Genomic DNA, 16,249 nt, shown 5'->3' on the forward strand with positions numbered 1-16,249 from the left:
AATGACTTTGCTTTATGGAATAATCCGACTTCTCTTCCCTGCTCACTTGTAGCTTGAGTCCAGCTTTTGCTGACTCATTGAGTTTCTTACATTGTCACTATCCTTATGTTGGCAGGTTTTCCAGTAATTACATACAACTTGTACTTCTCACCATCTTCAGCCATCAGGATTTGTACCAAAGGAATCAGAATTTGTTAGTCTCCAGCACTCTGATTTCAGTAGAATTTAGATCAACCAATGTTTAAAAGTTCTTTGCAAAACTGGAAATATCACCTCTACAATGAGGGGGTTTTAAAGTTTATTTTGGTGCTTTTTTGACTTGTGGTTTATGAAACAGTAAGTCACAGAAACAGTCAGTGATCTTTCCGCCAAACCCAGCAATGTTCATTCCTCCTGAATTAATGTTTTCACAGCAGTTGTTGCCTACATTCCTTCTGCAGCAGTAACAGCTTGTTACTTTCAGTAACTGCTGTTCTCCAAGGTGTACTGTACAGACAGATTCCATTCCTGGTATGCCAGAGGAACGTGCACACACGAATGGGATCCATATGTGCAGATACTTAAGGAAGTGCTACTTTCTTCCTTCTCCCTTCCCCCCCAATTATATAATACAACCTCAAATGAGGGAAAAGGAAGTTGTATGTGGGTACAAATATGGACAAAGTTAAAACAGAGAAACTTGAAATGAAGATACTGTCTCTGAATCCACCTTAATCTTTGCTCTTCCTTCTCTCTAGTGTACTGACCCACAATGAATAGAGGATTTGTTATGGAAGAGACAATTATAATCTGCTTCTTTCTCTTTTCTATGAAATTAAATGCCTCCAAAACACATTCTTCTTCCATTAAATGATTCCTAAAGCAGTACTAAACTACCTTGCACAAGGGAGACTTAGAACTGCGCCTCTTCATGACACCACTGCTGTTTCCTTCACATCAAGGAAAACAGTGTTTTCTATGAAAGGAGCACAGTTTGCCATTTTGGGTGATCTGAAGGAGAGCTTAGTTTTTCCTTTCAAGTTGATGCTTTCTTAGACTGTAGTAGAAGCATGGTAAATTATCCTGCTGAACAGGGGACTCTCTGTCTAGACCTCAGGGCGCTGCTGATAATGATATAGGCTTTTTCTAAGCCTTGGGTACAGACTAATTGGGATTGCTGAAACCAGGATCTCCACAGAATTCATTTTGAATGGAAGCAAGCTCTGAGCATACTTGCAGGAATAACCTAACTAGACTGTTTTTGGCAGGAGTGCTGGAAACATTCTGTGGTTTCACTATGGAAACACCAAAGTGAAAACTGGCAGTTACACCAGCTTTCTTATTGACAACATCCCAAAGAACAGTCTTCTTTAACAGCTATAAACCATTCCACATTATGGTCATGCAACTTAATCCTCACTTCTAAGAAAAATCTTTCTGTTCCAATAATTTTTTTTGAAACTCTAGGTACTGAAAGCTTATGACGGTCATGTAGAAAAAACTGAACATCTTAAGTTAGCTGAAGAGATTACAATAGAAAAACCAATCAGACTGCAGCCCAGTTCAGTAGAAACACATCTTGCGTATGCTGACAAATCTGATTTTGTTAGATTTTATTCAAAGAGAAATAACTGAATAATACAGAAATCTCTATCTCGGTAAAGCAAACAAGTTCCCAGAGACAACAACTGAAAATACCTGTGGAGTGAGATTGTGAAGAACCAGCCAGTAGCTAGGACGAACTGAGCCACCATCACTCCAAGTAGATGCTGCAAATTAGAAGACAGAGGAATCAAGACAGATTTGATACAAAGAAAACCATTTTTCTTTACGTTCAGGTCTTTCAATCTCAGACAAATTTAGCATTATCAGCCCTGCTAATAAATGAAAGCCTAATCTTCAGTCCTGAAAACAAAAACACATCTTTCCTCACATTTCACGTCAAGATTCATTTTTTACTAGACTTTACCTTCGAGGAGTTTCCCACCCACAGAAAGCATCTCGTCTTGAAAGGCCCCACGCAGTAGGTATTCCCTCTTGGCAGCTCCCAGCCCTCTTCACTTATCCCCTGCAGCAGGACCTGGGATTCCACACACCACCCCTACCCAACCCCCACCCAATTACTGACAGTAAATTTCCATTTCAAGAAGGAACTTCTTTTTTCCTTTTACCAGACAACTGCAACTTTCTTTCCTCCAAACCATTAGTGCTGTAAAACGTACACTCCTCAGGTCTGATCAATGGTGCTATCAGTTGATTCTTCTCACCAGAGGCAAGCCTTGAGTCCTGTGCCCCCCAGCCCCTGACCGATCGGGATGCTGTGCTGTTCCATGGAGATGATGGTTTGGGGTTGGTCAGGCCAGGAGGCGGGCGGGGCAGCCCTGTAGTGTTCCTTGAGGAAATATGGTTTTTCCACATCTTGTTGGAGAGATGAGTGGGATTGTGTCCTATGGGATCTGGGGACCATGTTGATTTGTAATCACTGAATTTTGCTAGAAGATTAAATAAATTTACGTATTAGAGAAACTTAGGAGATTCAACTAGCCTTTAACTGTACTATCACTGTAAACCCTTTGACTGCATTTATATCGGGGACAAGCACAAAGCACAGAACCATACAACAGTTAATTTATCATACCAAAAAAAGCCATGCTACATGTAAGTTAATCTTTGCTTATTTTATATATACTGACAAAAAAAAATCCCTAGATCATTTATGATAATGTAACCAGTTGCAGTATGTTCAATCATTAATAAGATGGACAGCAACTTTTATACCCATACTACATTTCATTTGAGAATTTCTTACAACTTTGGGCACTACTGACCTTTAATGAAACTGCACCTTTGTAGAGAACTGAAATGAATATTTACCACTCTTGGTCTACTAATCTAATGTTACCTCCTAAAGATGTCCTCCTATAAGATTAAAGCTTTCTCCATGAATCACAAATTTCATACAGAGTTGACACAACAGTAACACGTAAAGAAGGCCACTCAGCTGTGTGACAGCTGGACTTTTAAACAATCTTGATAGTGCATATTCATTTTTTTTACTAGAAAGCACTACCAAATGCCTATTAGGAGAAGTTAAGACCAGTAGTGGATATCCCTAACACATTTCAAGAACCCTTTATATAAAGTCCAATAAAAGAGAAAAATTAACACACTCCCAAAAACATCACTATCGGTCATGAATATTTGGGAGCTCTTCCTAAACCAGTTTTCCTTAAGAAGGTAGACCGCAAATTCTCCCACACCTTCTGACACCAAGGGACATTTATCAAACCAAAACCAAACCGAAAGTCAAAACTGCTCAAGTAATTTCTTTTTCCCTTGTTCTGTAATGAGAACCAGCAAACACAGACAAGGCAATCTGGGGGAAAAGGCACTTGTGTCATGAATTATCTTAATCATGAATTATCTTAATTAGAACTCAGGTGCATGTGTGTGCAAATATATGTATTAAGCTCTATTCACTAACAAAAGGTAGTAAATTACTTATTTGAAACAAAGGGTAAAAATCCACATTTACAATATACCAGGGTGTCACAAAATAATACATTTGGGAATCAAGACCATAAAGCTTTCAGCAAGTAAAAGCGTGCTTCATTTTGCAGTTGGATCAGTATATTTCCACGACAGAGTAACTGTAAACAGCAAGCAGGTTTCAAGCACTAACCTATGAAAGTATATTAAAGTGCTTAAAAACCTGCTTTCACTAGACTCAGTTTGTTTTACAGATATGTGAATTCTAAAGCCCTAATTCAGATGACCCGCTTTCTGGCTGTAAAATGCTGGTGTGTAGTTTTACAAGATGAGCAGAAGATGGTATGTATGCCAGGCAGTGGTCTAGTTTCCTCAATTCAACTATGACTTAAATCATTTTTTATCTCCTGGGTCTTTCTTAGGTACTAGACAAAAACTAAGCAGAGGTCATTCCTTTCCCCAGGCTATGAAAGAGAAATCTTTTATGTCACTGGAATGCTGTACACACAGATGCTGCTTCAAACCAATGTCAGCCCACAAACTGGCAGCAGGAACACCATTCTTCTTGAGCGCTAAACAGGATTTTCAACACGTTTCGTGAAGATGCTGAGATAACATATGAACACAGCTTTTATGCAGTAAGATGCAAACCCCATGAAGTTTGGGCCAGATGCAGCTCTCAGCTATATTCATCATTTCTGCTATTTACACACAATTCTTCAGTTTTAAGTAGTTGTCAAGACAATGAAGTCTCAAGAGAAAACTCTGGCATTTGTAAGAAGTTCAAAATCCAAATAGTTTGTCTGGAGTAAGGTTTTTCAGCATCCTACTCAGAATCGTGTGCAGAGACCATTTTTCACAAGAAAGCTTTGGAGACCTTCTTACCAAGGATCCGAGGCAGATATCTAAATTACTATTTACAGGCCAACTATTAAAAGCCAGAGGACTAAAAGCCCTCTCTCTCTTCAGGTTTCACGGAATGATGAGTGCTATAAAAGGTGAGGCAAAAATGTCCCCTTCACAGGACTCCAATACTCTAAAGTTAAAATGAATAAAATAACTCACCTTATTACTCTAATTCCTTAACTCATACATACAGGAGCAGGTAAGTTTAAAAGATTACGACAGTCCCCCAACCCCTTACACATGTCAACAGATTATGCATGTGGTTTTTTTTAATTTCCTTTTGCATCTGCTGCTCACTGCTACCCTATTATTTAATTTGCATAACTAAGAATTTTATATTGGGGTGGGAGGAAGGGCAAAGGATCTCAGTCTAGTTTTTAGAGCAACTACAACAGAGTATTTTATCATCAGGAGGAAAACTATCTGATCAGCCACTCAAATCTTGATTTCCAAGCTTCCTCAGAAATTACTGAAAGACTAAATATTCAAAGTTGAACAAGAACGAAGAACTAGTGAATAAGTGGAAAATGCTTTGTCCAGGTAAGTTTTAGAGCCTGCATACCTGAAGTGCTATGAACGTTGGTGAAGGAATTGTCAGAGGCACTGTAGGGCCAGGCACCAGGTGAAGGCAGCGAGGTGTTGAGGGAAGAATTAGACCCTATCAAAGGGAAAAGGAGAGAGAAAGAGAAGAGTAGGCCAATTTCACAGAGTTTCTGTAATATTGTTAAACCTCAAGAGAGCCATGATTTGTGCCAATGCCAAGCTTTCATGTGATACACAGCCACGGTGCAAAGGCACACAGGCTTCCTTTTTAGTCAAATGCAATAGACTGCTACTCTGTTATGGCAGGAATATCAGAATATTCTCGAATATCAGAATGACTTAAATAATCACATACCAGTTGTTCACTGTTTTACCTGTGGTGTTGTCCCGCAGAAGTTGGTGGTCAGTATCTACAATGGGAGATGTGGCTGTCCCCCCCAGCACGCTTCCAGGGGTCACATAGGGGTCAGATTCAGGGTCAATGTTTTGTATACCTTTCCATGGCACTCCTGGTTGGAACTCTGGAACAGGAGGAAAAAAGGAATTAGATGCAAACAGGGCAATGCCATTTATTGGAAGTAACTGTTGAAGATATTTAGGAGGGTAAACTACTGTCTTCTACACTGGTCCTCAGAAAAATAAGACTTTTCTTAATTAAAATCTGTTTCACATTCCTTTTTCACGGCACTATCTCTACTGTCTGAATACAAGTCTACAGTACAAAAAAGTGGTGCAAGTGCACACGGTATTCCTTTGACGATTCCTGTTTTACTACATTCAGATGAGGCTTCAACAGTTTCACCCTTCCTTAACACATTATATATTTTTTTTAAGATATGTAAGATTACATTATATAAGATTAGATTCTGCACACATACTTTGTGTGTGTGTAGAAGCCTTTCTCAAGGAACGGCTACCTACCTTAAGAGTTTGTAAACACAATATTTGACACTTTACACTGCAGGTACACACACACACTTTATACATTACCTATCAATATTGAGGTAATGCTAAGGTGAGATGCCTTGTGGTAAAAGCAATGTATATACTCATTGATGTTCTTCATGCTTCACAATGAGATGGAATATACTTATCATGCTTTAGTTTCCTTTCAACTATAGCTCCAGGCATGCCAGATTTTTAAGGGAAGAGGATGAGTTATATAAAGTATGAACATAAACTCCAGTTACTGTAAGAAAGGTCAGTAACTTGGTTCCTTCTCTGAGTTTCTTCCTTCAATTAATAAAGTGCTGTGGTCAATTTTGGAAGCAGTGATAAGAAAGTAACACGGCCAAACACAAAAATATGCAAAGAAGTTTCAGATACCATGTGACAATTTGGGTAACTGTGAAAAGAGTGCCAAGATGGCAGATTCACCCCTTGTAGATACAAGTCCAGGATATGGAATTATACCTTTATTTCAACATGAAGTTCTGAAATAATTAATGATAGAATATTTGAGTGTAATTAAAAATCCATGATTAGAAGTGGGATCTAGTACGTGCTCTCCGGAATGAAACCATGTAGGGTGAATCTGGCATGGAAGGGTTCATTTCAGTCACCTTTGTAATGAAGAAGCATAATCAAGAGTATGACTTTCACAGACATATACAAAAGAAAATGTGATACTATTGGTTCAAACAATTGGCACAGGAAGGACAGTATTAGATTGTGATAATGCACTGTCAGGAGAATCTCAGAGAAGACATAAGAAATGCCCCACTGGGTCAGAGCTGTGGTCCTTCTAGCCCAGTATTCTGCTAACAGTTGTAGAAGAGATACCATTTAGGGATAGAATACAAACCTGGCCATTATCTGTAGGCTACTGCCCTCACGCTCTCCCAGCATCCATAGTCCTATCTAGGATGTCAGAAATACCCTCTTACCTACTAGCACCTGCTTGTGAAACTGTTTTTCCATCAGTTTATCCAATCACTGTTTCAACTGGCTAGTACCACCTGCCTCCAGAAACTTTAAAAGCAACACATTCCGGAAGTTCACCATTCCCGATAGAAAAAAAAAAGGCTCTCATCTATTTAAAATTTATACCCTCTTAAGTCTAGTATTTGCACCATGGTTCTAATATTGCAGGATTCGCAGAATTACAATTCTGCATTTATCTAGTCCACTGTCTTCATGATTTTGTGTATCTCAGTCACATCTCCCAATCTTTAGTAACTCAACAAAATAATCCAGGATACCAGGTATTAACACTTTTAACAGTATGAGCAATCAGCACTGCATCAAGGAAGGAATCTGTTCAGCTACTGCCAAAATACTGCAATCCCCTGACAAACAGGACCACCTTACGCTTAAGGAACAAGCAATGCTGCTCTTTGATCTGGTCACAAGACTTTCTCTGTTCTGAGATAAAGAATCCATGAACCCAGGTTAGGACCTGGAAATTAGAACTTGTTTAAAAAAAAAAAAAAGGGTAAGTTCAAATCTTGCCTTTGTAAAGATTTCTGAGAATTGGTGAGACTGAAAATTAAGTGCATAATAAGCTCTCATCAAAAAGTTAAGGAATATTCAAACAAGGCTCCAAAGATGAGGTGTATTGTATATAAACACATTCATTCATCAATATAATCCTGGTCTGGAGAAGAGTTTTCCTTGAACTTCAGCATATTGACAAATTTCCAAACTATCCTTTGGGACTGACAGTTATTCTCACGCACATTCACCAACTCTCCCTACAGACATGCTCTTTTATTTCTAGATTAAGAAAACATGAAGTGCATTTCTCCACCGATACTTGAAAGGTCCTCCCAAAAAGTTCAAACATAAGATTATTAGGAAAACCATGACAGACACATTCAGGCCAGTTTGCCTGAAGTATATGACTGAATGCTCCTGAATGGGAAAATTACAGTCTAGTATTACCTAGGTATGCAAGTCTGTGTGACATAACCAAAAGATATAGTTCTCACCAATGCAGCAAAACTTGCTCTCACCTCCAGCTGTGATATCAGTTTGATTGGGCACCACTTCATTTATCTTTGTGCTGAACAATACTGCTCTCTTGAACGGCAGAATTTCTGCAGCAGATGGCATTTAGGAGGAAAACGTGAAAGGTGTAATCAGGGTGAATGCTGAGTGACCACTGTATTCATTCAAAGGAAAAACGCACCCATTTCAAGAGGTTCTCTCTTGTAAACTCATTTTTGTTAACAACTTACTTTCCAACACTATGAAGAAAAATTGTATCTCCATGCCAGGAACTGACACTGGGCCTCATCTACAAGCTTGCAGAGAAAAAAGGACCTACAGCGTAAAATCATTTTGGGTCTTTATTCTTGTTTTCAGCTAGTTTTCCTTCTCGAGGAAGCCAATAAGCTAGAGAGGCTATGAGACAGCTTAAATGGCTGATGGTTATGGGACAATAACACTTGTCCCAATAGTCGATGGACCTCGTAAGAGAGGGCTAGCAATACAGCAATACTTGCATAAAAGCCACATGCCAAAACCCATGATCTGTTACATGACATCTGCAATCACAGTCATGGGCTACTCATTTACATAAGAAGTTAGGGATGGTACTGATGTAGTGTGAGAGTTTATGTTCAGGATTTGTGAACTCCAGCTATCCTCTCACAGTGGTGAGGCAGTCAGCAACAGCAAAAATTTTACTTACCACTGACAGTGGGACTGCAGGTATCACTAAAGAAGCTCTATGATATCAACGAGGGGCAAAGAGTGGCTATTCAGCTTCTTGCTTGTGTAACAGCCTTCTGGTACCAAGAATCTTGCCAGAGCCAGAGGCTGCTCCAGAACTTTGAAACATGGCAGAGCTGATCCTCACATCCCTCTCCTAACATTCCAAGCAGTACTGTGTTTTTCAGTATTATATAGGGGAATGGTGACTAAAGAAACAAGTTCAGCAACTATGAGTCTACGAGAGGTCCTGAAAAAATTAAATTTTGAGGGTTTCTGGCATTATGAACAGTAACTCCAGCCCAAGAATCTCAGTACTGAACAACCAGGCTGACAGAAATGTAATGCAAATACACCTCTACAGAGAGCAGCCAGTGGTATGAAATGTGGGTGTGCAGAGTTTCTTGAGGTAACCAATTCTGTAACTCTGTTAGCTCATCAGAAAACATTTTCTTGCCAGAGTTAGACACTGAGGTGTTCCCACATAAAAAGCTTTAACAAGTAGGTTTCCTGTAGTTGTATCTGTCACACAGATTCCTAGGCTTTCTGATGCAAGGTCTGTGCTACTGGTTTGCTCAAGAGATGTACCTGCACCTTTACTTTTTTGTGCTTGAGGGGATACACAGCAGAGGATTTGCAGTTAGGAATGTTTTCCTGGAATGTTAAGAGTCTTCCAGGCAGAAAAAAACCACAGCACCCACTATTTTCTGAACAGCACTAGTGATTAATCCACGCAACTTCAAGGACAACACTCTGTGTTTAATGAACGATTTATACAGAAAATTATATGCGTGTTATTTTTCCTAGATATTTGAGTTTTCTAGCAGAAAGATAAAATTTTGCCAGTGAAACTCAAGACGACTTAAAGAATGTGCTACTGCCTGTAATCCAAAAAGCAAGAAAATTCTACTCAAGCCACAAGATTGCTGAACAGTACTGAAACTTGGCAACACTCTTCTATCCTTTACGCGACATGAGCAAAGGTGAACCAGAACAGCGTAGCACACACATTGTATACATATTGTACCAATACTGCTGGCAAAAGAAACTTTGTGGTCCGCAGTGGATCATATTTGTAAACAATCGCCAGAAGAAAAGTTCATGCTACATAAAATACAGAAGGTCAAGACAAGAAAATCCTGTTCCCACCATCACAAAAAACAAGCTTTCGCATCTTTTGCTTTCTAATTCCATGCTATCAATCAGAATTTTTACACCCTGTGTCAGCCTAACACAACACAAATAAGGAATCAATACAAGAGGAGGGAGTTGGTATCGTGTATTCTATGAACAAGTGTTCTCATGAAAATTTCTGTAAGTGTAAAGTCACCAAACTACAGAAGAGAAGAGTTCACCCAACAAAAACCAAATACTATTCAGGCAATTCGGCAGTTAGTTCAGATTTAGCCCAGCAATGGTTTTTACTGGAAATTCGACATTTATGTTCTAATTTAATGTGGAAGAAATTTAAAAAATGAGATAGGCCAAGCAAATATTTTCCTTGCAGTGGTTATTTAAAAAGTTATGATGAGGAAAGGTCCCAGCACACCTACTCTAAAGCTAGGACATCACCCCTGCCCTTATGTAATACCTGGAGGCCAGCTGGCGTTGCTGGATTTGCTTCCAATCTTGTTCGTTGGTGGAGATTTGGCAGGTAACCAACTATCACCAGCAGGGCCTGCATGGCCACCTAGTGGGTCGCCCTGAATTATGTCAAACTGGTTGTAGGGCGATCCTCCGCGAGCCTTTCCAGGGGGCACTATTGCACCTGAAGCATTAAAAAGATACATTTACTCTCAGGAAAGGTTGGGGTCTTTATGAGTATTGGAATACTAAAATCAAAAATATTTAAGGTGCGTACTGGTGAGGTAAGATATTAACTAACTTGAAGCATAGTTTCATCTGAGCTATTTCACCTCTGGCAAGACGATACTGCAAGGGCATTCCCGAAATAGCCAGTCCCCTTCTCACCATTTTTGTGCATATTGGCATCTTGTGAAGCCACAGAGGGCAGCCCTTCCATCATAGTCCACTGCTTAAAGCGGGATTCTGTTCCAGCCTCTTTCCCTCCCACCATGCCATAATCCATGCCACTTGAGCCAAAGCCTGTGAAACAAACAAACAAAATTCCATTGTCATTCGCTCTTTTTGGTTTAAATATCTTCATACAGGGAGTCATTGTGATCATAAGAAAGGTGGGAAAAAAAAAATCAACAGTAGCAAATGAAATGTTCAAGAGGCAACTTCCAAAATAAGCTTGTCAGGTCAGTATGCCACCAAGATACGCTTTGTTATTAGGTTTGTCTTCTTCCCATGTAATGAAAAATAATGCAATTTGATGACGAGTTGATACTTGTCGTAACCTTCGCTCTAGTACTTATACATAAACTACTCACTTCTGAACACAGACATAACTGGCTAATATGGTAATGCAATCACTGTATTAATACGATAACTATAGGCAATGCACCAAATCTCTTTCCACAGAGCACTTACCTGAACCGTATCCAGGTATTTGCCCTTTGGTCTGTAAATCTGAGAGACCCACATTCAAAGGATTGGGTACCATGCTGTCTAAATGTGGCTTCGGCCCAACAGGGTGGGATGGTGAATGCTTCATGCCAGGCTGCCTCTGCTGCTGCTGCTGGAGGGCACTCACCATACGAGCAATCTGCAAATGAAAGAAAAAAATGGGGATGATATATCCTTACTGTAACACAGAATTCCAGTAAACATGAAGAAACAGTGACTTGAAAGAGATCTGAAAAGTTCAATCTGAAGAGTGCAAACTGAAGAGAGCAGATGACATTACTAAAGCCAGTGCCGTCTTTGCGGCAGACTGCATTTTCCCAGCACACTTTATACTTCTTATGATTGACAAAAACAGTGCCACACCTGTTGCTCCTGCTGTTGTCGCACAGCTTGAGATAACTTCCTCTGGCTCTGTAACAGCTGCTGCTGCTGCTGCTGCTGAAGGAGGAGCTGACATGCCTACAAGATAAGTGGGTGTGGGAAGAGTGAAAATACAGAGCTCATCAAGCGAAATATAATTGCCAGGAGCTAGTCACTAGCAAATGCTTTGCTCAGTACTTAGGTAAACCGTTTCTCACTCTACACACTCAAATAAAATGACAATGAATGAATTAGAAGAATACTATACCCTTCATTTGTTTCTAATTTAACATCATGCAACACTGTTACTAGTACCTGCTTTATTACCATCATTATGACTACAAGTCTGAAGAAAACTTCATTAAAAATCAACAAACAACTGCTTTCTGTACAAAGACATTGCTTAGAATCATTACTAACCCACTGCAACATTCACAGTAATTACACAGTCCTGTTTAGTTTATCTGCTGCCCTCTAACAGGGCTGTATTTTCCTGTACAACAAAGAGGGAGTACTTGTACAAAAGTAACGCAAGATCAGTAGAACAAAACAGAATTAGAACAAACATAAAAAGAAAACACTTTCAGCACACAATTTGGAAACAGTATGTCTCACAAGATTACTAGCTACTTACTAATTGAAACTGGGGAATTTGTGGAAGCTGGCTCAGCATGGCAATCTGTTGTGGAGAAAGCTGGGGGCCCATATTGAAAAGACCAGGATTCAAGCCACTGTTGGGGAACTGTTTGAGCATGGAGGCCGAAACCTGCATGGAAACCAGTTACATATCCTCAAGAAATGCACTGCTATGAGAAAAGATGATGAAGTATTTCTATAAAGGAATAAGTACGACACCAATCTTAATTAGTGTTCCGGGAAAGACATTACAGATTTATTAACACATCACATTTAAACATGCACAACCTATGACTTGGGCAGAGTGAATACCTCACTTGATTGACAATATACAGTATTACATGTGCAGATGTAGACACACACACAAAAGTTCCTCCCCCAACCCATCGGTTCCTAGAGACTGCACTAAATTAAAATGCTGATATATATGCAGCTAACCAGTAATCACAGTACTGCATTATCACATTAAAAACGTACTGCTTGACAAGGGAAAAGAAAGGCATTCAGGCAGTCACTGGAGCAAAGAAACAGTGCCTCACAGAAAGAGTTAATCTCTTTGTATGCTGAATAAGCTATAGTAAAAGACAGGAGTAGGTGGAGAAGAATCCCCCCATTTCTCCCTGCATTATTTGAGAGTTACACAAGTAGAATTCAAGAGAATCTCCGAAAGTCCTCACCAAGTCCAAAGCAAAAGGTAAACTTGTGCATTTGGAGACCCTCAGGTCTTAGAGCTCTGCAATGTAAATGCAACATGTAGGCCTTCATCAGGCCTCTCTTTCGGGGGGGCAGGAAGGACAGGACAAGACTGCTCGAAAAAAATTAAGCAACCTGTCACACTTCAGAAAAACTTTCAGCTTTCACTTTTTTTTGTTTGTTGTTTTTTTTTTTTAAATACTTTGCAAAAGCCTATGTAAGACACAGGATTCCTGAATCTACTTTGAGGTTTAAAAATACCGGTAGCGAGCATTTATGATCAACTGCCTTAGAATAAGAAAGAAGGCTAATCCTTCTGCACTGAGTTTTAAGCACTTTCATGACTATGAATTTTAATTTTTTATCTTATCTAAGTTCTCGATTACTTAACGTCAAGTCAAGACTAAGATAGATGTATAAGTAACCTCAATGATGTGCTCTGAAGGCTGTAGCCCTACTTTTTACAAGTAACCAGTTACTATAAATTCCTTACCTGGGGAGAAAGAAATTGGGGAGGCACTTGCGCCCGGATATTGGGGGAAGGATTTAGTGGCTGCACTGGTGTGTGCATGCCCCTCGATTGTGCTGTGCTGTTTCCAAACAAACCATGATTGCCACCCTATAAAATTAAAGCAGTAGATGAGAAGATGAATCTTTCAGGATAATGGATACCTATGCTATAACTACATATCAATAACAATGAGGCAAGTACTGACTTAAACAGAGTACCCTTAAATTACAGAGATGTTTGCCCTAAATCAGTAATATTCTACCTGGGTTAAAACTGCTGTACTACATTGTCGAGATGCAGGCTCTTTCTCTTCTACGCTGAAGAGTCATGTTTATCCATTTACTTCAAAGCACGTAACAAAGCTAATGTTTTATATTTTGCACTTTACGTGTTGGGAAATGGAAACCTGGAGTACAAACAACACGCTCAAAAAACATTCCGTTGGCTTAAAAGTACAGCAAGACTGTGTCAACAAGAATTTTGTGCCATCATTTTAGAAAAGTCAGGTGCTTTTTCTGAGTAGGTTGTTGAGATATCACTCATAAGCCTATTAGTTCCTCTGCAGGCCTTTCACTAACTGAAATTAGAATTCAGGAGAAGAGCAGGAAAATTTTCAAGTGAGGAAAAAATGTTTGGGTTTTTTTTTCCTCCCAGTGATTTAATTTCTAACCAAGAATACTTGCTGTTTCTTTTGAGGTTTTTTAATGAGAAGTATTTACTGTTTTATAAGCAACTTCTGTAATAATAAACTCCACTGCACAAAAAAGACCAACGAAAACTCATGATTACATTTCACTATTTCAGCCTCTGAGCAGACTGTCTTTTATTTGTAACATCTTTCATCAAAGCCACAGGAAATGTTATGGACAGTCTCCTACACTAACAGTCGCATGCTGTTGCTTCTAAAAGCTGAAGCTTGTACTCCAAAAAGTCCTCCTTATGTGCCATGATTCTGTCATCTCATTTTCAAGACTTCAGATTCTTTCAATTTTTTTCAAAGATGACTTTCAATTTTCAGAATTTCCCATCTTCTGCTGTATATCATGATGTCTATGATCCTCAGGTACCTGGGGTTCTAAACAGTGCATTTTCCATCCCTCAGCCATCATCCTCTGTTCTCCTTCTCCATGCTGGCACTGCTGCACCCAACATAAATTCATCGTTCTTCCAAACTGAGATTGTGCAGGCCTTCTCCAAAACCTCTCCTTCTCTTATATACCAGGATTTCATAAACTTTGCCTCCCTTCTACCATAATACTGTGCATCCTCCACTATCCTTTTGCTAAAACAGAAGTCTCTCATCCTGCTTCTATACTGGGAGCATTATGGATTACCTCATTCACCTGCATCACATTTCACCTCCTTAATATATCTTCTCTTTCAGAAGCAACTCAAAATGTCATACTAAGCACATAGGAGGATAAACAAGAAACCCCAAGAGACAAAAGAGTTTTTATTCTGGAAAGAACTGAGTGTGGTCAACCACACATTAAAATTTTTGAGAGGCTTGAAGCTGCAGCTACACTTTCAGCCCTCCCTAAGGCACAACAGAGTTCTGCACACCTAATCCAAGAACATGCCTGCAAATTTTGGACTTAATCTGATGTTCAACACTGACTGTGTCACATAGAAACAGAAAGACAACACAAAGAAACACCATCATGTTAGGCATGTGACTACATAAGCTAGTCCAGTTGCAATACTTAGGTTCTATTCTTTCATTTCCTAGGATTCCTGCAACATTTTCTTCTAGCATAATGCAAAACGTAACAGCCAGAAACTCTTCCAAACTGCAGTTAATCACTTCATTTCTTCCCCACTATTCCCCCATATACAGAACAAAAATATTGCTACTTCAAGAATTTTCAAAGGCTGCTAAATCAATCCTTTCTTTGGGCTGTGGGGAAGGGAGAAGGGAACAGGCACAATGCAAAATCATTGCAATTTTTTAAAGGCACGTTTCTACGTACAAGGTCATTGGGTAGAGTCTGGAAAAATTCAGTGTACGGGGTGGTGGGGCAAATCAACAGCCTCTAACTGGGTTTTAAAACAGCAATTAAAATATAAAGATTGCCACTAACTTCATGACTTCTGAAAAGCACATCTATCTGCTGCTGCATGTGATTCAGGAAGTAAGAGGCCAACAAAACCAGACGGAATTCATTTTGATGGTAGGAACCAAAGTGGATCGATTCTCAATGGCCTGATATAGCTGAAATTTCCATTAACAATATTAATTTATTTAGTAGGAAAACAAATGCAAGCAACCAACTAACCAGGATTAAGCCCAGGTTGCAGCCTTATAACAATGCATCTTATAAGGTGGCCTGCTTACTTGTCTAGCAGCGAAGTTTTGGGGACTGAGCCCTGAGCCGATTGCCCCAAGGCCGACGTTGGATAGTGTGGAACCAGAGGGAGACAGCTTGTAGCTGGGAGAAGGGGAGAAGGGAGAGCAGGGAGCCTCATCCCCAAGGCACCCATCTTGATTGGAGAAAGGCAAAGTCAGCTGAAGCAGCAGTTAGCCAACAGCAGGAGTTGGTTAGTGAAGCAACAGAACGCAAGAGGAGAGAAAGAGGGACGGTAAGTGACTAGGAAGAAGCAAAGTTAATTTGTAATAGCAATTACAAGGACAAAAATTCTTGACAATTAAGATTTTGGTCCAAGGAGATAATCAATAAATTCCTAAAGGTTTCTTTTTAAAAATACATTTTGAACTTTCACAAAGTTCATTTCTGACAGTAGGTATTACCACTACAGAAACAAACAAATCTTGAATTAATTCCTAATGTTAGCACACACCTACGAACATAATTTGTTAGGAATGCATTAGCTCTGCTACTGGTATTTATTAATTAGGCCACCAGAGGGAGTTGACACAACTGTTTTTTGGCCTGCTATACCAAAATGGAGGAGTTAAAAAAAATTCATTGACAGTAACACGCCTTC

The 16,249-nt window shown here is 39.5% G+C and overlaps 1 protein-coding gene across 39 annotated transcripts in view; it reads right to left on the reverse strand.

Moving 5' to 3' along the window:
• Positions 1–16,249, reverse strand: part of TNRC6B (trinucleotide repeat containing adaptor 6B) — a 147,442-nt gene that overhangs the window by 15,111 nt on the left and 116,082 nt on the right. For 22 of the 39 annotated variants that reach the window (XM_075154449.1, XM_075154531.1, XM_075154439.1 and 19 more), the window contains 11 exons: positions 13,286–13,411; positions 12,098–12,229; positions 11,467–11,562; positions 11,068–11,242; positions 10,543–10,677; positions 10,163–10,339; positions 7,872–7,955; positions 5,292–5,438; positions 4,937–5,032; positions 2,151–2,471; positions 1,678–1,748 (listed from right to left, as the gene is read on the reverse strand). In XM_075154449.1, coding sequence (XP_075010550.1) covers positions 1,678–1,748; positions 2,151–2,471; positions 4,937–5,032; positions 5,292–5,438; positions 7,872–7,955; positions 10,163–10,339; positions 10,543–10,677; positions 11,068–11,242; positions 11,467–11,562; positions 12,098–12,229; positions 13,286–13,411 — 1,560 coding nt within the window. The remainder of the gene's footprint in view (positions 1–1,677; positions 1,749–2,150; positions 2,472–4,936; positions 5,033–5,291; positions 5,439–7,871; positions 7,956–10,162; positions 10,340–10,542; positions 10,678–11,067; positions 11,243–11,466; positions 11,563–12,097; positions 12,230–13,285; positions 13,412–16,249) is intronic. The other 17 variants (XM_075154542.1, XM_075154685.1, XM_075154579.1 and 14 more) reach the window with 9 other exon arrangements.

This window comes from Calonectris borealis, chromosome 1 (assembly GCF_964195595.1).
Source record: "Calonectris borealis chromosome 1, bCalBor7.hap1.2, whole genome shotgun sequence".
Lineage (NCBI taxonomy): Eukaryota > Metazoa > Chordata > Aves > Procellariiformes > Procellariidae > Calonectris > Calonectris borealis.